The 20541-nt window shown below is 33.9% G+C and overlaps 3 protein-coding genes across 4 annotated transcripts; all 3 read right to left on the reverse strand.

Moving 5' to 3' along the window:
* Positions 1 to 1196: 1196 nt before the first annotated feature.
* Positions 1197 to 5044, reverse strand: LOC111311544 (Pectin lyase-like superfamily protein). Its single transcript, XM_022911006.2, has 3 exons — positions 4440 to 5044; positions 1968 to 2299; positions 1197 to 1870 (listed from the first exon to the last, which is right to left on the reverse strand). The coding sequence occupies exons 1-3, from the start codon at positions 5015 to 5017 to the stop codon at positions 1383 to 1385; spliced, it is 1398 nt and encodes a 465-aa protein (XP_022766741.2). The 5' UTR covers positions 5018 to 5044; the 3' UTR covers positions 1197 to 1382.
* A 510-nt stretch (positions 5045 to 5554) lies between these two features.
* LOC111311545 (transcription factor bHLH48-like) lies at positions 5555 to 11232 on the reverse strand. Its single transcript, XM_022911007.2, has 7 exons — positions 10435 to 11232; positions 10209 to 10337; positions 10052 to 10117; positions 8308 to 8376; positions 7654 to 7725; positions 6616 to 6823; positions 5555 to 6065 (listed from the first exon to the last, which is right to left on the reverse strand). The coding sequence occupies exons 1-7, from the start codon at positions 10909 to 10911 to the stop codon at positions 6028 to 6030; spliced, it is 1059 nt and encodes a 352-aa protein (XP_022766742.2). The 5' UTR covers positions 10912 to 11232; the 3' UTR covers positions 5555 to 6027.
* A 6080-nt stretch (positions 11233 to 17312) lies between these two features.
* LOC111311547 (Cornichon family protein) lies at positions 17313 to 20470 on the reverse strand. 2 transcript variants are annotated; one of them, XM_022911014.2, is made up of 5 exons: positions 20168 to 20470; positions 19907 to 20088; positions 19176 to 19298; positions 18959 to 19055; positions 17313 to 17613 (listed from the first exon to the last, which is right to left on the reverse strand). In XM_022911014.2, the coding sequence occupies exons 1-4, from the start codon at positions 20240 to 20242 to the stop codon at positions 18977 to 18979; spliced, it is 459 nt and encodes a 152-aa protein (XP_022766749.1). In that variant the 5' UTR covers positions 20243 to 20470; the 3' UTR covers positions 17313 to 17613; positions 18959 to 18976. The 2 variants fall into 2 exon arrangements, with proteins under 2 accessions (XP_022766749.1, XP_022766750.1); XM_022911015.2 differs by lacking the exon at positions 18959 to 19055.
* Positions 20471 to 20541: the final 71 nt, after the last annotated feature.

The raw sequence follows: 20541 nt of genomic DNA on the forward strand, positions 1-20541 counted from the left end.
CATTCCATGCAGATCCTACAGATGCTGGTCGAAGAGAGCCAACCAGAGCCGCCATCACCATGAAACCACCCTCAGAGCATCGAGTCCAAGAGATCTTAGCTGACAGGGAAACCAAGATATCTCGAAGACTAGTTCGGGAGTACTTAGTAAAGTGGGAGGGACTAGGCCTAGAAGAAACCAACTGGGAGAGAGAGCACGACCTCCAGAGATTTCAAAGGAAGATCGAAGAATTTCAAGCCAGCAAGTCGACGAGGACGTCGTTAGAATAGGTGGGGGAGGATGTCATGAGCCAACCTTGTATAAGGCCATGACCGGGACTTAGGTTGCCATGAGCCACCCATGTATAGGGCCATGGCCGGGTAGACCCCGTGTGTTAGGAAAAGTGTCCCCATTTCAAACATTGTAACGGTTACTGGTAGCATAGCTCTAAAATCTCTAAGGCTCTTTAGGGGGGGTGAGCCGGCAGGATATTGTTGGGCTGTCTCACCGGGTGCTATGCGAGCTTAGGCCACCCACCATGGCTGCCCCCCTGGCCCTGGTGATGGTGGGAGGTCCCGATGTATGATTCCCGATTTTAATGAAATTCGCCTCGATTGAATGCCCGATTGTTGCCTCGATGTGTTTCTTTTCTTTCTCGATGTGAATGTGCCTTGTTGTGTGTATGGATGAGATTGATATTGATATATTGTGCCTTATTGTGAATGCTTGAGACTAACCATGGTTTATGGTTATTTGTTCAGATCTCGATCTATTGAGGGCTGACTTGGGTGGAAACGTCCATTCAAGTGCCTCGTGGGCTAGTGCTTGTTGAGAGAAAGCTTAGTCCGTGACATTCAGCCTAGTTATAAGGTAAACATGCGATAAATATCGAGTTTTGATCATATGGGCATGGACCCTTTGGCCTTCTCTAAATAACCTTTTGTTTATACACGCGTTTAATAACATATTGTAGCTTTCAAACTTCATTTCAAGGGCTTGAACCGCCATTTCTAGTAAAGCTTCTTTCAGATGACCGTTGTAGCATAGGGTAGTTAAAAGAATTTGTGGGTCTGGAGGGAAAGTAGTGACAGTTAGTTGGCTGGTGGTAAAGAAGTTGAATGAAAATGAAACTGATGCTTCTTTGGGGTAATAATGGGAAAAGGCAGTTAATTTTTTAAGTAACTTCATCTTCCAAGACCAAAACTAAACTAAACGTATGAAATAATGAAAAGAGTTTTAATGAAATGATTTCGTTTAAATTGTTCTGATGATAAGAGTTTACAAGCAAAACCACTCATCAAATGGTATTGTCTACACATACTTGGCATAAAAATCATGAACCCGTACCTTATTTCCATCAAAGAATGACATTGAGCAAAGGGAATTAGCCTCCAATCTTTCTGTCACTGTCTGTAGAAACCAGAATGAAAGTTAAGCAAAGAAATATTATTCACAGTTAAAGGCCTGAAGTCCAAAGGATTATCCCATTGCAATGTTCGTCCATCAAACCATCTCATATTTACATTCTCAACATCCAACCCATCAATATGTTCCATGATAATCCCAGCTGTGCTGTGATTCACAAGTCCCTGACATCCAGGCCTGTAGTCAACCAACCCGCCAACATAATTTGTCCATTTTTTGTAAGTTAGATTCATGTTAATGAATCTCAAATTCCTTAGAAGTCCACCTTTGGAACCTGATAAGAAGACACCATTTTCAGAAATTGCAGTGATGTTTATGAAGTTTAAATTAGAGATTGAACCCTCTGCTGAGTTTGAGTCTCGTGGGCAGGTTGTCACGTAAATTGGCTCTGCCCTCCCCCACCATGACAGATCATAGTATCTTGTGCTGATGTTTATGTTCGAGAAAGTAATGTCACTTGCATTTCCTGCACAAGATAAATCCCAAGTCATTGTGGCAAATAGAAAACCGAAACATGTTTCATGTTCACAAACTAAGCCTGGTGCAAAACCAGATAATATTACCTCCATCACGTATCTGAAATCCAAGCCCTCTATGAGAATCTACAATAGTTATGTTGTCAAAGACCATATTCTTGAACTCAAACCAACTGGCACTTCCAAGTTTAATTGCGGAAGATTTTGTTCGAATCCAGCAGTCTGTGGCTGTTAAGTTATGTAGGGGAGAAGTGGATGTCTTCGGGCATAGGGCATCATCTCCAGTATCAATGTGGCATCTTGTGATCACTGTATTATTTGAATCCTCTATGTCTATTCCATCATTGTTAGGTGTATTAAAATCTCCATATATTGAAACATCATGAATTGATGTGTTTTCACATCGAACTATGTGCAAGCTGCATTTATCCAAATTCTTCATCAGAATACAAGGATAAGTTAAAAGAATAGAAGAAACAGAAAAACACCGTTGATCAAGATAGTTGCTTTATTTAACTAATTTAAATGGATTGAAGGACATGAATCAGAATCCATAGCTCTAATACCCCAATAATAAAACCACTCAATGACATACAAAAATTCACTCAGAATCTAATAGAATTGTCCTGCTTAAACCATTCAACCAACTGATATGGTTCCCCTTCCTTTCAGAATGAATCATTTTAGTTTAAACAAAAAAAAAAAAAATCCTCATCTTTTAAATGCGATAAATGGAGTGACTCTGTTTCTTGCTTATTTCGTGAGCCCTTTTTAACACCAATTTTCTGGTTTCATTATTTGTTTCCTTTTGCAATGGCTGGATATTAAGCAACAGACACTGTACCAAGCAATTAATTAAAACCATTCTAAACACTCTTAAAAGGAGTAGTGCTATTTGACCCTGCCATTTTGTCCTTGCTGATGTGAAAAAAATCATTGGTTTAAATTTAAACATTGTATTTATGAATAATTTTACATAACATAAATTGGTAGATCCAACATTCCCTACATCTTTTTGCTTGGGCAACAATTTATTCCCTATACTCCCAACTCAAAATGTACTTATAGTTTATTTTGATCAATGAATATTCAGTTGATCCTTCTTTAAATAAAAACAAATAAAAGTAACTCCAGAAACATGGTATCAGATTATCTGATTTAACAACTACGTAAACCTGGTTGTCAGCAACTAGTCTGGTCCTATGCTAGCCAGTAGCCACCCTTAAATCATTGAATTTGTAACTTGGAACTATATTAAATTGTATCTCGGAATCATATCTTCTATTGCAAGATGCTTTCCATGGAAAAAATGGAAAATGTTAAAATGGGAGAGATTTATTATCCACAGTATCCAAGTAGACAAAAAAATTAAATACCCTAACGTTTGATCTATTTACTAGTTGTGGCAATGTGCCTATTTAAAAAATAGTACAATATCAACTAATAAATATCAGACAAATTATCAATTCCCTTTTAGAAAACACTAGTATTAGTAACAAAAAGGCTGTAAATTATAACAGAAAATGAGGCACCAATAAGAAAGGAAAAACAGAAACTTTGAGCTTTTATGTCAAGAAAAGTTCAGAGTTATCCAGACAAGCAACAATGGAAAAGCCAGCAGTCACCATCCTGTAGAAGGGTCCTTTGAGAACAGAGCCATGACCCATGACCCATGACCCATGACAGTGAGGATAAAAGCTAAAATGCAAATGCGTGCAATATTGTCAAAACTCTCACTCGATTACTAAATTACATGTATATGTATCTGTATATTATTATAACTATAAAAGGCTCACATGCAATGTGTCAGTCATGGATTGCGACTATCCATCAAATGGAAGTCTCATTTCAAGTTGAAGAAAATGGATTGGTTCAGATTCAAGACAAAATTACGTATAAAGGAATTATGTAAAGGGAAAGGGAAAAGAATAAGCTTCAAAGCCAATATGTTTCTGACACATGTAAACGAATCAACAAAATGAAGATTTGACTCTATATTTAATGGGGGTTTGAAAGATACCCTTTGTTATTTTAATATACTAGTGTTTTTTTATGATCAGATCTTAGTCTTAACATCAAGGATAACCTAGCTCAAATGTGGTAGACTATTTTTAGAGAGTATTAAATCCCTAAACCCTAAGCAAGACAGCCTCAAGCAATTTGGAATTGGAGAAGTTTGAAGCAGTTTATAAATGTTTTATTTTTTTATATTTAAGGCTATGGGATTTCAACCCACCATTGTTTGTTGGTTTAAATTTTAGTTATGGCAAACAATTATGAATTATCTACAACAAAATAAAAGAAAAAATGAAATAATTTTTTTTTGGGTTTGTAAAAGTTTAGGATCGGGGAAGTTATCTCATTTCTAAAGCAGGACAAGCCGACGACTCACAAATGAAATTCACGGATCCTTAGAGATTTTTAGAACTTACAGTTTTAGTAGTGTAATTTTCTTCATTTGAATATTGAAATCACTAAGTAAAAAAGAATACAAGTTGACTAAAAAGAAAAAAGCAGGAAAGCAAATTAGAAACAGATAAGTAAAGCAGAGGGACTAACCACCAATAAGCCGGCAGGTTGAGGGTAACATTCCAAACTCTAACATTGGTGGAGTCAAGAAAACCAACCAACCTCGGCCGACACTCATCGCCTAAGCAAGCCCCGGTCTGGTTCCAACTCATCATCACATTTTTCCTTGGATTAAACTTCACCACGAACTTCAATCCCTGCCCATCCACAACCCCTCCACCTGTTATCCCAACATCGCTAGCATTCTCTGCCAATATCACATACCATTTATCCGAATCTTTTGGGTAGTCTTCCAATTTGGTCCCACCCAAGATGGTGGAGCCTTCTGGGATGTTTAAAAAGACGTTGGATCTGAGGAAGATGGTGGCTGTTAGGTAGGTGCCTGACGGGAAGGTTACATAGCATGGTTTGGAGGTGGTGGAGTAGGCGTGGCAGCTGTCGATCGCTGATTGGATGGCGCATGTGTCGTAGTGTTTGCCGTCCCCGATGGCTCCGAAGTCGGTGACGGAGATGGTGGTGTAGGTGGAACGATGGGATTGGATGATGGTGGAGAGGAGGAACAGGAAAGTGATAACTGTTAGCTGGGGAGCTGGAGCTGGAGCAGCCATTTTTCTTGCTTGCTTTTTTATTTGGTCAACTCATTTGTAAAGCCGAAATCTAGACTTTATCAACATGGAGTTAAAATATTACTATTAATAATTAATATAATGTAACCATTGGAATGCGTAGAGCAAAGAAGAGTCCAAGACGAAACAAAAAAAAAAAAAGTATTAATCTTTAATTCCTTCAACAAATAGAAATTGCAAAACCAAATTAAGACGCAATGGGTTTGACTTGGGCCAATCGGGACTGTTGACGCCTAGCACAATAATGGAGTTCTCTGTTCACTGGGGCTTTTTTGGTAGGATTGGCAATGGTTTTCTGACAGCCTTTTCCTTTTCACTATGATGAAAGTAAGGCTAGAGACACAGGAGAAAGTGGAGAATGAGAATTGATTCATTGGAATCGCAGCTGTAAATGTCACCCCTGCTATCAAGTTATACATAAAGCATTGGACAAAACAGGGGCCAGTGGAACCCTTTTGATAGTTCATCGTCGAAGCAAAATTCAGCCACAACATAGTAGAGTATTACTTTCCAGCATAACAATAAAGATCCATAGTTGAAATGATATCAAGGTGAGAAGAATATATATGGTTTAACAATCAATAAAAAGCTTCTTATGTCTTCAACATAGAAAGAAAAAGATGACAGACAGCCTATAATCTATATACTGAACAAAAGAAGCCGACTTCGATAATAGTTTAATCATAGTTCGTTCTATGATTTTACAATATGAATCAATCAACCTCGCAAATGAAGTATTAGATTGAATGACTCTGAGTTAGTATATATAGTAAGATATATATATTTAATAACAACATACTGAGATTTCCTGCCTCCGGTCCTGAGAAATCAAAGTCTTCCAATTGACTCAGGTAAACAGAAGACATGGGAACACAGAGATAAATGGTGAGGCCTCTCCTCTACCTCCTAATTTCTAATATTTGATATGTACAATACTAGCTAGCACTAGAACAATTTTTCCATAAATCTAACCGTTGGAACTTCTTCAGACTTCATAGCTCCATTTTCAAATGATTTGAGTGCAACGTAACTGCACCAAAGTTGCAATAGAAGTTAGTATCGTTCTCAGTTTACTAGGCATTAGAGGAAAGATATGAATTGAAATGACTAATATCAAACTTGAAAAAAGTTTCTTGCAGCAAACATCTGGAAGCTGACAACAAGATTTACATCAATTCTTAACAAGGAAATGAAGTTCTCTACATCAAGTAATTATAGGATAAATTTTAAAACCTTGAGCAGTACAATCAAATCATTAAACACCCCTCTTAACAACAAAAGAAAAATCTCAAACAGTCCATAATTTGCAATGCCATTTGTTCACCAAAATTCTGTTCAACTTATTAAATGAAAATCAGTTGAATGAATGGAATCTGCAAGGTAACTTATCAACAGCGGCCTAAATGCCTGAACTCAATAATTTGTTAGTTGTCCATTGATCATTTAAACCAAGGGAAAAGTTAAAGCCTTACTATTTTTTGTTTAAGTTGAAACTTGAAAGTAAGCAGTATTTCAAATGTTATGTTGTGATTCTGCATATATACTAGAAAGCAAATACACTAGTTTCTTTTGTTATCTACCTGAATTTGTCGAGGAGTCATAACTTAAAAGTGAGTTCTCTGGAGTAATGTAATTATTGCAGACTTCTTCGCTACCCCAAACAGGCTGCTGAAGTGCATCAAAATGCCATTGCTGCTGATACTGTTGTCTGTTTCCATTGACTTGAACCTCAGGCCACATCATAGGCATAACCATGCTAGGGAAGTTACAGTCTATTATAGATCCACTCTACACATATTAAAAGATGATCAGACATGTTAGAGGAAATTTTCAGGTAACTAAAACCTATAGCTATTATCTTGCCCTAAGAAGAGAAACTTGATGGAAAACTGTGTAAACGGGGCATCGTATAGATGCTTATACCCAACACAATCTATTATACAGTTAGTTCACAGGCTTCATTTAATTACCAATTTACATGACAAGCAAAAGTACTCAAATAGATTGTATAGTCCTTTCACTTAAAGGGAAATTTAGTAGCATCTTTTCAGTAATTTTCATTCAACACATTCAGCTAACTAGCATTGCAAGTCATTTGAAGACCCATGAATTTCAATAATTTCCTGCAATCATGGGCCTTCATGGATGGACCCACCATTCCAATTTTCCATTGAAATGACAACATTTAAATTCAGCTAGCAACCATTTTTCCCATTCACACATTAACAAACAGCTGAAAACATAAATAGGCAGATGGAAGACGGTGGTCCAGACATGATCCACTGCCCTCCAAATATTAATGAGGCACGGTCCTTTATGATACTGGGTAGGAATCCAGTGGAAGAAGCCATAAAATAAAGCAAACACCTGTTTAGGCTTTACCAATCTATATGCCATGTTCACAAACAACAATCCTGGAATGAAAAAGAATTTTTCAAGAAACTTCTGTCATAAAATTGCTCTAGAGGAATAGAACAGTAGCTTAATTCCCACCAACGCTATAGAAGGCTAAAATCTTTGCAGAGCAACTTATCACATGAACTGGTAGAATCACCAGAAGAACTTTCAATTCCCTAATCCAGACTAGACATATAAGACAAAACGTGCCTGATACTTACTTCTGCAGTGAATATACTATCAAGGTTGAAATCAATTCTTGGGTTCACTGCTGCAAGTCTCATTGATAAGAACTGCAACCAAAGGAATATGTTACCAGAGTCAGACCATGGAGATGGAAAATACTGTAAGTAAAACTAATCATATAACAAGACATGCCAGCTAATTGGGATCTTAGATTAATTTTGCATTTTTTTCCTGTTATGGTTGGGAGGCAATGGAAATGCTTTCGTTAAGCCAGAAAAGGATGTCCACAACAAGAACCAAGAGAAAAATCAACATTGCAAGGGTTGCAGAACATGGAGAATCGCTCCAACAAGGGCCCTCCTACAAATTGGTTAAATCCACCTGAAACTCTTGGTAAATATGTAAGATGATAAATCTCAAGCCATCTTGACATCTAAGATCATTTGAAAGTGATTTTGGAACAAATAAAGACTAAATATTTTTTTAAACCCATATGATAAAGAATTTTTAAAAATTTTGGGTAGTGATTTCAGTAGGGGCCCATCCAGTGGCCAAGTTATGTCTTTCCCTACACCTTATTAGTCCAGTTGTAATGCTTAAGAACACATCTTGAACCCATATTCTTACAAGTTCAAACCTTCTGGTATCTAAGAAAAATAAAACTGAAGCTTGAGATACACAATTCTCACCTCCACTTGATGTTGCAGGGACTGCACATGATTGATGATTTCATCCAACACCAATGCTGTACCAGAAATCTGCAGCACATGGTATTTCTCATATTACAAAAAAGTCTTCAATAATTTGACTTTGTATGCATTCTATAAAGAAATTCAAACTACAAAGGCTTTTCATAGCAGTCAACTTCTAGAACCTAATGCCTTTGGAAACAAAGGAGTAGTTATCAAAGCTCTTGACATTGGCTCCTTGTAGAATATTTTTATAACAAACATACAAGAAGACACCCGCCATTTAAACTTTTCATTTATTGTTCTTATTTGAAACTACAGAAAATCATTTGTATAGGCCGTAACAAGGAGCTCCACTCAGTCTACACATATGCATTGACTGAAAATAAAGTCTAAATCCAAAATTTTAATCTTCGTTAATTCAAACAGTGTAAATGAATGGCATGAAGAACAGGCCAAAGAGTAAGAAGTCAACTCCATGGGAAGCAGATAAAAGTTTCAGGTTTAATACAAGGGCCTTCAACTAGAATATGATTCTTTGAAAATTATGACTTAAACTTTCACAATAGCCACAATTCACATAACTTTAACTTGGCTGCATATCAAGAACCATGGAACAGACATGAAACAAAGGAGCAACTCGTGGCATGAGGTCAGATGGCACAATCATGGCCTCATCATAAAATAAGTTCCAAAGTGAGTTCATCCAAATAGAAATCTAAAGCAAGCTGGAAGCCTATAGATGGCCAGTCTCCCAAAGGATGCAATGCAAATGCAAAAAGGAATTGAAAGCCATTAATATCAACAATTTTTCTCCAACAATTAGGCATCTCTCATCCTTTCAAGTTTTAAGGAGATCATGACTTGTGGTCCTAGAAAAGAAAGGTTATTCAGTGGTTTGTTCATTTAGTATTCACTGAATTGTGGTCACTTCATGAAGAAAAGGCACCAGAAAATAACTCAGAACCCCTTTTCATTTGTTAAAAGGATCTTGTGAAATGTTAAGGCATAAATCAAGATTATGTTTTGAACAATTAAACTAATTCGTTAAGGACTATCACATCATGTCCCCATGTAGTTAGGTAGGCATTTGGCATATCAAAAGGCATTTTCTTTTGTCATCCTTTTTCTACTTATCCCTTGGAGGAACGATACCGAACTTGTAAGAGAAGTTAGCAACTATTCTACATCAATGAAATGGGACCACATAAAGACATTTAATCTAACAAGCCACTAGACATGTCTACAAAACACTTCATGGTAATGTCCAGCTAGCATTTCCACATGACTAAAATTTTCATCCACTGCCGTCAAAGCCTTAGAATTGTCATTTTAATATAACTATCCTTTCCATAGATAATTCAAAGTCCAAACATCAATTCAAAAGATTTAATGAAAACTAGAAAATCTAGCTTTTCAATTTACAACGTTTTACTAAACTAGCAATTAAATTGCACTTGCTATTTGAAAAGACGAAAATAAGCTCAAAAAGGACTTGTAACAAACCATCCCCAGTCCCCACAAAAGAAAAAAAGCTCAAACATTAGAATTACCAAAATGCCATTAGGACACCATATCAGCACTCTTCTTGTTGCAAAAGTAATCCACTTTGTGTAAAAGGTGACAAGGACAAAATGGTTACTAAACAAAAATAATCTAAAGACGTAATCACATAGATATTCTTAATTTAATCACAAAACCACAATTAAATCATTAATCAACCAATTGATCGAATTGAACTGACCTTATTGCACCCAGGTACCAACTCCTGTAGTAGCTTCATTCTTGCATTAATCTTCTCTCTCCTTGCCTGTATTAAACACCAAAATTATTAGCTTCATAAAAATAAATACTAACAAGCAAACTAATTAAGGAGTCAATTATGAAAATTATTAGATTACTCTCTCTGCTAAGCTATGGCTATCCGTTGCTTGTCCCCGGCGAGCTCTGACGTGAACGTACGGCAGTTTCTCGGCATCCTCTGAACTCTCATTCGCCGCAGTTTTGCTTTTCTTCTTTGACTCTTTGACCTAAAAACCCTCAAAAACAAATTAATCAAAATCATACCAAAAATGGAAAACCCCAGAAACCCTAGATCACAATCTTCTTTTGTTTTTAGTTTTCCACCTTCTTTTCTCGGTCCTTTCTCTTGATACTCCGCTTCTCCACCGTTGGATCAGAAACCAACGGCTGCGATGACTCGGTCTCCGCCGGCTCACTCTTCACCGCCTTCTCAAGATTCGCACTTGAAATGTTCGACGTCGTTTCAGGGGAGTTACTCTTCTTAGTGTTGTTGTTACCCTCTCCAGCAAACACAGAGAACCTCGCAGCTCGTTCAATCAAACCACTATTAGAAGGAAAATGGAAGCTGCCTTTGAAATCTTCAACGTTCGGAACTGGAGCCGCGATAAGCTTAGCCGACTCAGGAGAGTGTAGAAGCTGAACAGCTTGTGGAGCCGGGAGTTCTAGCAAAGCCGTGAAGAAACCCGCATTGTCGGTTGTCGGAGCTGACATCAAATGGTGAATTTCGTCTGTAAATTGGAGCGATTCGAGTACCTCAACTTCGCCCCTGTCTGACGCCGTTCCATTGGATCTGGCTGCCATCGTCCTTGCGTTTGGCTCCTTGGGGAAAAAAGAAAAGCCACCCAATTTCGAAATTCTGAAAAATACCCACTTAAATTCGTTCAAAATAAAAGTACCCACTTGGTTAATTCAACCCAATTTTGAGTCTAACAGCTTCAAAAAGTCTTCAGAGAAACTTCGATTAGTTTCTTTAAAGGCGGTCAGGTCGGTCAAGCTTAGAAAATGAGTTAATGTCTTTTTTTTTTTTTTTTTTTGAGAGAGAGAGAGAGAGAGTTTGTTGCTCTGGAAAAGAGATTACTTCTCAGCCAATAGAAGTATAGGGAAAGCAACGTCGCTGAGCTTGTCCGGTCTAATAATAAAAAAGAAATTTAAAAAAATATATTTTAATTTTGGAGAAAGAAAAATAACTTATTCTAATTTTAAAAGTGAGATAATTTTTTATTAAAAAAAAAAGTTTCAAATCACACTAGAATCGTACAGTTACGACTGTATAGTTCGTTGAGATTAGAAGAAAAGAAGTTTGTTGGGTTGGGCACCGTCTCCTCAAGGCTCTTGTTTTCCACGATTTTTTTTATTTATTTTCTTTATAAAACATTACTACCTAAAAATAAAATAAAGAAATGGTTTTTCAATTTGGGTTTTCCACGAAGATATCTTATTAAGCTTGACATAATTATTTAATTTTTATTTACTTTAATTGTTGTGTTTTTGTGATTGGTTTTGACTTTTTAGTGATTTGCTTTTTGTGTTTTTCAACGTTGAGTTGGATTATGTTAACATTGTGATTTCAACGTGCTCTTTCCACTTTTTTTTTTTTTCTGATTTTTGATTAAAAAGATTCCCCCACAATTTGACCTTTTTCAATTCTCAATTTTTTAAAAAGCTGAACCCAATGCATAAAAAAGATCAATGATTATCATCTCCTATACATGCTGAAACACTTGAATTTGGATTGAATGATCATTTACCATGGAGATGATGCTGAAATTCTCAAATTAAGCAGGTGATTCGTATTGGGATGAATGGTAGGGGAATGGTTTTGGATATTATAGATTTGGCTCAACTTTTTGGTAAATGTAGATCAGTTTGTTTGTACCATGAGAAATATTGCTAATTCCTTTGGCTTAGAGTGAATTTCATCAGCATAGAGCATAGAGTATGGGAAGCATAGTAATGAAGTCTCCCATGGTTTAAAAAATGATTTAAGGGTATTTTTGAAAAAATACAAAAACAAAAAAGCAGTTGAATACAAAGGTAAAGTTTTTTTTTTTTTGTTTATATTTTGACGGATAAATTAAAGATAAAAATAAAAGAGGTTGAAATAAAAAAAAATAAAAAATTAAAACAAAATAAAACATAGAATGATAGTATTTGATTGTCCATATTTATAAATAAGAGATTAAAGATTTATAGGAGATAACAATAATATAATTAAAATTATATGATACCGAACATATCAAATAAATTTAAATATTCAAAATATTTTTAATTATTTATTGGTAACTTTTAATAAAAAAATGTAACAAAAATGATGCACAATTAAATTAGAAAATAACATAGATATAGATAAAAATTTTAGATTAAAAATTTAGTATTTATATTGTATAAAATAAAAAATTTTGATTGATACATTAGTTGAATTTAAAAATAACTGTCAAATACAAATATATGCAAAAGCAGCTTATGATAATGGAAAGCCTTAGGGGGCTTAGCTCCCAAAAAATTTGAAAACCTTCGGTCTGTATATATCATATATGCATAAAATTTTGAATGTGTACAAATAATTAAGGCCCAATAGTACGTTAAAAAGGACATTTAAAATGGAAACTTCAATGTGTACAATAATATCATGTATGATAACATGGGCCTTATTATAATGAATAAAAACCATAGAAAAAACTGAAAGCGATGCGGTGGACACGGAAGAGATGGAAGGACGAGCCGTTGGGCGTAAGACACTGGCTCGGTCACTTACGGAGGGGACCGCCATGAACCGAGCCCAGACACTGTTTTTAATCGTAGAAGATGACCCATCATTGTCTTGCATTTATTTATAACCAATTTATATTAAATGAAAATTATATTTGAAATATTTATTATATTTATACTACCTTTACTGGTACGTTAATCGATGGAGTAATAAATTTTGATTCAGAGCTCCCAATTTGGGTGGCTTCGACGCTTTTCTTTTCAAGTTTTATGAGACTATGAGCCTCATGTTTCTCTTTCATATTGAATCTAATAATGGAAATAAATTCAAGTATGTGGTACAAATCTGTGTCTTGAATTATATATATATTTTTTAAAAATTATTCTCTACGCATATCATTAATATTTTTATTACTTTACAAGTGAAAATTATATATTTGAGATGGTAATAGATTAGGATGAAATAGATTATTATTAGTGTTGAATCCGATCAAATTCGAAATTAATAAAATATTTTATTTTTTAAAATATAAATATAAAATTAAATAATTAAATAAGAATAATTTTTAATATATATAAAATTGAATAAGGTTAGGATTACCTAAAACAACCTCAACTTAACTCTAAATTTTTTTATTGTTATTCAACCCGAAATCAAATTTTCAAAACAAAAAATTCCTAAAATTTAAGTTGAATCAAAATTTATGGATAAATTTGTTATCTTTAATTATAATAAAATAAATATTACATTTACACAGAGAAATTAATGAACAAACTAACATAAATCTTGACATGATTTAACTACAAATAAAATTTAACTCATAATAAAAGTAGTAAAATTATTTTAAATAATTCAATTGGGTAAATTATTTTAAATAATTCACATAAAAGTTTGATAATATATATAAAGTAACGATTATACCATTTGTTATTTCCATGTTGTCGCTTTTACTATCAACATCTAAATGGTAACGATTATGAATTTGTAGCGAGACAGTTTGTTATGCGGCATTTTAGATTAGGCAAGAAATCGCTTTAACAATGTCAACAAAAGAAGAGGATCATATGAGCTTAAAAGGCACCAAAACTTAAAGCCAAAAATTACTATTTTCCCAACTTTTTACAGTAACGAATATTAATATAGGGATCTCGTCACCCTTGTCATTACTTCCTTGCCATTTTTTTGTTTTTTTTTTGTTTAAACAGAAAAAAATTTTGATGTGAAATATGATTCCCATCAAGTGTATAAATCAACCAATAAAAATCTATCAAATTCGCTTTGGTTTTGTCCATTGTGAAAACTAGCTTAGGTCGAGCACACTATGCTTAGGTCATTTGTCCGTGATCCTTGTCTGTTGTTATATCAACTTTTCTCGACGATGACGACGACGACAATAACGATCATGACATGATAATAAAATTTTAATGAATTATTGTATCTATATTATTATTTTTTTAATAATTTTGATGATATTTTCATAATGTCTTTAATTAAATTATACGTGCATAACAAATGCATAACTTTCATACACATACATATAAATTTGACAACATTTATAGAGACTAAATGGAAAAAAAAAATAAAACTTGAAAAAATAACGGATACATATAATTTATGTATATAAAATATGTATATTTTGCATTTCAAAAAAAAAAAATTACAAATTGATTGATAGTTGTCTCAATTTAGATTATTATAATTGCAACAAAAAAGAAATTAGATTATTGTCATCAGACATTAGCTGGTTGTTGATTTGTTATCCAATGTTTTTATCATTTTATCTTTCTAACCTTTTTTCTTTTCCCATTAGATTCATGACCACAGTGCTTTTGCAGTTCATTACATCTTGGTGTGGCTCTAAATTAAACCATGGCCTTCCTTTAGGGTTCCACAGTTTGCTTTCACCATTAAAGAACAGGTCCTTTTTTTTTTCCACAATAAAATCATTGAGCAGAGCAGACAATCAATCAATCAATCAGTTTGCAGACTTTCATAGTACCATCCCCACCTTACCATTGATTCCAATTGTGGGCAATTTTCCAGACAACTCCTTAATTTCTGTTTGAATTTGAAATGTGCTTCATTATAGTCTTTCGCTTCAGGTTTTTAACATTTACTTAAACATTTTCAACCCAAATGGGTACGCTTGAAAATTTTAAAACTTGCCAAGAAGAAAATGGTTAAACCAGAAGTTGTACTAGTTGAACAATCATGGGATGAGGGATCTTCTAAGACAGTTTGAAACCCAAAAAATAAACTCAGTTTGTACTCTCTGACAAGGGCGGGTTGGCCAAGATGTTATTTGGAGTCTGTCCAAATAAAATGGCACTCTTTATCAATGCAAAACTGTGTCACAGAAACCTCTGATTTGTGGTCCATCCATGGCTCAGCTTTTATAATTGAAGACTAAGAAGCATTGGTTAGGGGTTCCATTCATCTAACTTTCCACCTGGCTGATCTGCCTGACCTGTCTCAGTGTCTGTGACTTGACTTTCAAAGTTGGCCCAATCTTCTGCTTCCTTTATGGTTTTTCAGCTGTTGTCATTAAAACTATTCATCAATTATTGTAAAAGTAAGTTCCTGCCAATAATGAACTTCAACAAAGTATTTTATAGTCAAGGGATCAATATCGAAGAAATTAATAAAAGCATGAAATGCAGTGTGCAAAAATCTGTATTTATACTACTCTTTTATCTTAGCAGTCAATCTTTGGAAGAAAGTGAAGATTTCTATATGCAAAAAAGTAGACAATAATAATATAACAGTTCATGAATAATTGATCAAAATGATTTTGAACCAGAAATCAAGTTTCATTGTAAGGCCTGTTTAACATAAAAAGCTTAGCTCAAACAATTTTTATGTGTTCGGTTTTGCAGCCTTAGAAGAAAAAAATTAGATAGAAAGACATCAGGGGTGACGTAAGAAATAAAGATTGGCACCGCATACAATTCTTGGTCAAATTTATCCAAAGGAGTATAAATGAAATGAATATTTATGGATAATAGTCAGTGCAACTGGAGATATAAACATATATATATATATATAGGCGGCTTCAATAGGTAACATGATCTGCTTGATCCTGATCTATTTCAAGTTTCTTTTTCTTCTTTTATCGGATGAGATCGTGACATTATGAATTCTCTAAAAATGATCCTTATCCTCTCTTTATCTTCAAAAAAGTTGCCAACTTCAGTTTCCGCTTCCCCGTCGTAATGTACGCAAAAAGTATGATTTATTGATAACGTATTAAAATTTTTAATTTGAATGATTATATGATATAATTTTTTATTATTTTCTAAATATTATAAAAAACCATACGTGAGATAAAATATGTCAAGGATATTTGGCTTTGGATGAAAATATTAGGTTCATACATACTTTTTTTTTTTTTTTTTTAAATTTGAAGTACTCCAAATGATTAAAATCAGAGCTAATGGTCTTCCAAGGAAGGTTTGAATGTTTTCATATTAATGCAATCGCAAAATCCTGCATGGAGGGTGGCTTCAAGAAATTCGATCAAAATTAGTTTTAAAGCAACTCTCATAGCACTGAACAAGAAATTTTCTAGCTTACAATTAAATCTAACGGATCGATCAAAATTATTTCATTAAATTCATTAAAAAAAATTATTAGATCAAACAATCCCGTTTAAAAGATCTTAAAATAATATTCCTGGAGGAAAGTATTACCATAAGGAGAAAAAGGAAGGGTTTTCCCTAAAAGAAAGCTTGCAATAATAAAATCCATAGCACTGTAGTTAATAGAAAGAAAAAATAATAAAAATAAATAAAAAAGATAAATGGAATAATTATTTCCTCCCATTTGATTAGGAATGAAATTGAATCAAGGAAATTTTGTGGATTTTCAAGTATTCTCGTAATAATTTGATTAGTTTCATAAAAAATGACAGGCATAGAATGTCAAAGGTGGTGACTTGGTTGTGGCCTGGCAATTGGCAAACAGCAAACTCAATTTCCTACTGCTGGTGAAACCATCAATCAGTCATGTACCATAAGCACTTGATACCATATATTTGTTGTGCAAATATAATCTGCTAGACAGGTTATAGCATGTCCAATTAAGCACAAACTAGTTGATTTCAAACTAAGAAAGTGAGTACATCGAATACTTGCTCATCAATATATAATTCAGAATGGTTTGCATATGTGAAACGATCACTAATTTATCAAACATGTGTGATCACAGAATCATTATGAGAAGGTTATTTTCTCAATTATAAAAAAAAAAAAAAAAACCATGAGAAGTGTGAATCTTACAATTGCAGCAAAATATCCATTTCAAAGCATAAAAGAAAAGAAAAACAGTACTTGATGACTGAGACACCATCATAAAATAAACATGTGCATAACATAAAAAAATTTAAATTGATCATCAATTGGTATAATAAGTTCATAAAGAGAAAAAAGTTACCTTAGTGAATTCATATGAAATTTTACATGGCAACTAAAAAAGCATTTGATTTAATCACTACTTACGGAAAATAATAATCCTTTCCCTTCATTCTTCAAAATTTAAACAGTCTACAGAACCTCCCACATCTATGAATCAGCCATAACAGATGAAGGATATGACCACCCAAGTGGAAAAACATTCAGTAAACTAATTAAATCCAAGTTTTAATACATCTATGCCTGTTAGTTAAGGTTCACTTTCTATATGGATCAGAAATATGGATGACAAACTTGCAAATACCACCTACCATACTGCCCAGTAATCAAAATACATGCTCGTCAACTTCATCGTGTAAAGAGTTGAAAGCAGAAATTATAAGCCTGCAAATCAGAGGTTATTATCAGCTTGTATAACATAGAGAGAGATAGAGATAGAGAGTGAGAAAGAGATAAAAAAACTAATTAAGAAAGAAAACTCTTTAAATTAAAAGATTCTAAAGATAAAAAAAAAAAAATTCCATTTCTCTAAAACACAAACTAATTAAGAAAAAAAATTACTCTTTACAACTAAAAGATTCTAAACATCAAAAATTCTATTTCTCTAAACACAAACCTGTTCTCAGCTACTAATATCATTCAATATTTTATAATTATATTGAATTATGCCCAAATAAGTGAGACGCTTAGCATTTATAAATTTATAGCAAATATCTTCTTAACCAGACTTTATGACTTGTTTTAAATCACCATTACTATTGTTTGACATTCGTTACAGGTCCACACAGAGCTCATATCACATCAATACAGTCAACTTTTTGTTCATTTCACATTTGACTACCCTTGTATTTCAACACAGTAACACCTGCGGATCTTGGATTTGCTCAAGGAAACTCAACCAAATTATTATTAAGGAGAATTTAGAGCCTAATTTGTATTCTTTCCACTATAAGTAAAATTCAGGCTATGTACTTTCTAAGGCAGCAAACAACAGCAAACTACAATATCTTCATATCAATTAAAGAAAGAGTTCAGTTCTCTTCAGCATGCCCATGACAAATATCTCTTTCAACAACACCTCTGGATGACAGACATACTGAATTTTATCACTGCTTAATTGTGCAATTGTCCTAGCTATAAGAAATTGGTCACACAGATAACAAATGGTGGCAGTTTAGTTTAACAGCCTACTGAATTCTACTAGTTTTACAGTACATTAGATCAGATGACAATTTCCCTCAGAGAAAATATAAACAACTGACACTTTCTTGAAGTTGAGTACTTTTCAGTACTCATAAGATACATAATGTATGGCTAACACACTATAAATGTTAGAACCAGAAATACTCTTGGTTCAGAGATAGAATCCTCCATACATATTGAGACAGGTTTGTTTACATGTATGACATAAGTATACTAATAACATGTGCTGCTTTATGAAAACATGAAATTTCAGGTTTTCAAAACAAAATTTTTGAGTCTTAAGCATTCAAAAGTTACCTAAGAAATGAAATGAAATCAGATATCACAAATAGGCAAGTTACTATTAAATATTGGACACATTAGAAGCTAGTTCATGTAATGCAACCGTAACAATGCCAAGCTATTCATGCATTCAATATTTGCACGAAAATAAACTATGGATGCATCATAAGGTCAAATGGCAATCTAATTTGAGAACAGAGTGACACTGTACGTGCATAGGTTAAATTATAACAAGATGACTGACCCAAAGGTTCCTAAAATACTAGTAGAAAAGAGAGGATCGAATGTCTAATTCTTCCAACTTGGAAGTGAAGAAAAAGAATATGCCTGCGGAAAGAAGTCTACACCCAAAAAAGAGGGAAAAGCTTAATTAGAAATATTAAATCATGAGATAAGTACATGGCAATGCAGAAATAATAAGGCTAATCAAAATCAAAGTATTGCTAAAGTTCAGAACTAACCTGAACAAAACTAAAGTGAAGAGCAATAAGTAAATGCCCAGCTTGACAAATCTATATTTCTTCTCGTTGTTAAGATCTCTGAAAATCTCAGTGACATCAAGCAGATGCTTTCGATTCAAGTACCTGAAAAATTCAATTACCAATCACCCACAAACATAGTGCAGTGACAAATTTATATAGAAAAATTAGTCAAAACATAATAATACCCTCAACAACCACGAAAAAAGTTAAGTTAGTTGATTCAGTTGTCAGCTCTTTTGTCAACCACTTAAAAAGGAACCACGATGCAAGCATTGCCTAAAGTAACCATTTACAAACAAAACTTTTACCTTCTAAGATTTCTTGCTTGAAGAATTTCCTCTAACACAACAGCACACATCTTTCTCTGTGAAACGGTGATAGAATCTCATAGAATTCACAACTTTCTAAACATAATAAATGCATTTGAAAGAACGACAGGACCCTCTTTGCAAGGATCCAAGTAATAAAAGCCGGTTCCATTTAGATCAAATATATATTAGATGTAGTAATTCACAACAAATACAAACTACTACCGAAGATTTACAATCTAAAATGCCAAATCGACAATACAGGCGCCATATCATCACTTACGAATTATAAAATCTAAAATATTTGACCTAAATCAAACCAAATAAAGCTAAAGAAATCACCATTCCAACTCCAAAAATAGTACAGCAATCAGTACAAATGATCAGTATAAATATACTTACAACATCAGATGAAAAACAGTGAGGGGAACAGCCAAGAGAAACATGAACCAATGCCACGTCAGCAGGAAAAGAGCGCAGAGAAATCCTTGCAGAAGAAACTCCGGGATAACAACCGAATTAATCCGAGTCGATGCTTCGAAAGGATTCAGATGATCAGACTCAAGATCCGACAACGACAACAACTGCACCAAAACAATTTAAAAAAAAAAAAAAAAGATTACTCACAGTTTTTCAAAATAAAAAAGAATAAAATATTATTACCTGATAAAAGGATGAAGAGACGAGAGCAATTTTGATAAAGAAACAGAGAATCCAGAACATTAAATCCCAAGCCATTTTCCCGAACAATGTGAAAGGTCTTATTAGCGTTTTTATTGAGAGCAAAAGGGAGAGAAAAGAAAAACCCTCTCCGGTTTGCAGGGTTTACTGTGAAGACTCAAGACAGCGAACGGAGTGAAGTACCGTTCAAGAAAAGAACGGGGGAAGGTCCTTTTCACTTTGTGAGCGTGCCTACTTTTTTCTGATTGCTCTCACCTTCATGCTTCCGATCGTCAGGTGCCACGTGATTCAAGGCAAAGGAAGGTATTTTTTTTTCTTTTTTAATAATAAATTTGTTAAAAAAATTGTTTTTTGCA

This window comes from Durio zibethinus, chromosome 1 (assembly GCF_047325235.1).
Source record: "Durio zibethinus cultivar Kanyao isolate XHJ-2024 chromosome 1, ASM4732523v1, whole genome shotgun sequence".
Classification (NCBI taxonomy): domain Eukaryota; kingdom Viridiplantae; phylum Streptophyta; class Magnoliopsida; order Malvales; family Malvaceae; genus Durio; species Durio zibethinus.

Excerpts from the sequence above, each read along its gene's own strand:
- LOC111311544 (XM_022911006.2), bottom strand. The coding sequence starts at position 5,017 with ATGGCTGCTCCAGCTCCAGCTCCCCAGCTAACAGTTATCACTTTCCTG. Across the intron at positions 2,300-4,439 it reads AACCTGCCGGCTTATTGGTG|CTTGCACATAGTTCGATGTG; the intron begins GTTAGTCCCTCT and ends GGATAAATGCAG. Across the intron at positions 1,871-1,967 it reads ATTTCAGATACGTGATGGAG|GAAATGCAAGTGACATTACT; the intron begins GTAATATTATCT and ends TATCTTGTGCAG.
- LOC111311545 (XM_022911007.2), bottom strand. The coding sequence starts at position 10,911 with ATGGCAGCCAGATCCAATGGAACGGCGTCAGACAGGGGCGAAGTTGAG. Across the intron at positions 8,377-10,051 it reads TGGTACCTGGGTGCAATAAG|ATTTCTGGTACAGCATTGGT; the intron begins GTCAGTTCAATT and ends CATGTGCTGCAG. Across the intron at positions 6,824-7,653 it reads ATAGTATATTCACTGCAGAA|AGTGGATCTATAATAGACTG; the intron begins GTAAGTATCAGG and ends TAATATGTGTAG.
- LOC111311547 (XM_022911014.2), bottom strand. The coding sequence starts at position 20,242 with ATGGCTTGGGATTTAATGTTCTGGATTCTCTGTTTCTTTATCAAAATT. Across the intron at positions 19,299-19,906 it reads ACTGTTTTTCATCTGATGTT|GTACTTGAATCGAAAGCATC; the intron begins GTAAGTATATTT and ends TGAATTTTTCAG. Across the intron at positions 19,056-19,175 it reads TTCACTTTAGTTTTGTTCAG|ACTTCTTTCCGCAGGCATAT; the intron begins GTTAGTTCTGAA and ends TTTTGGGTGTAG.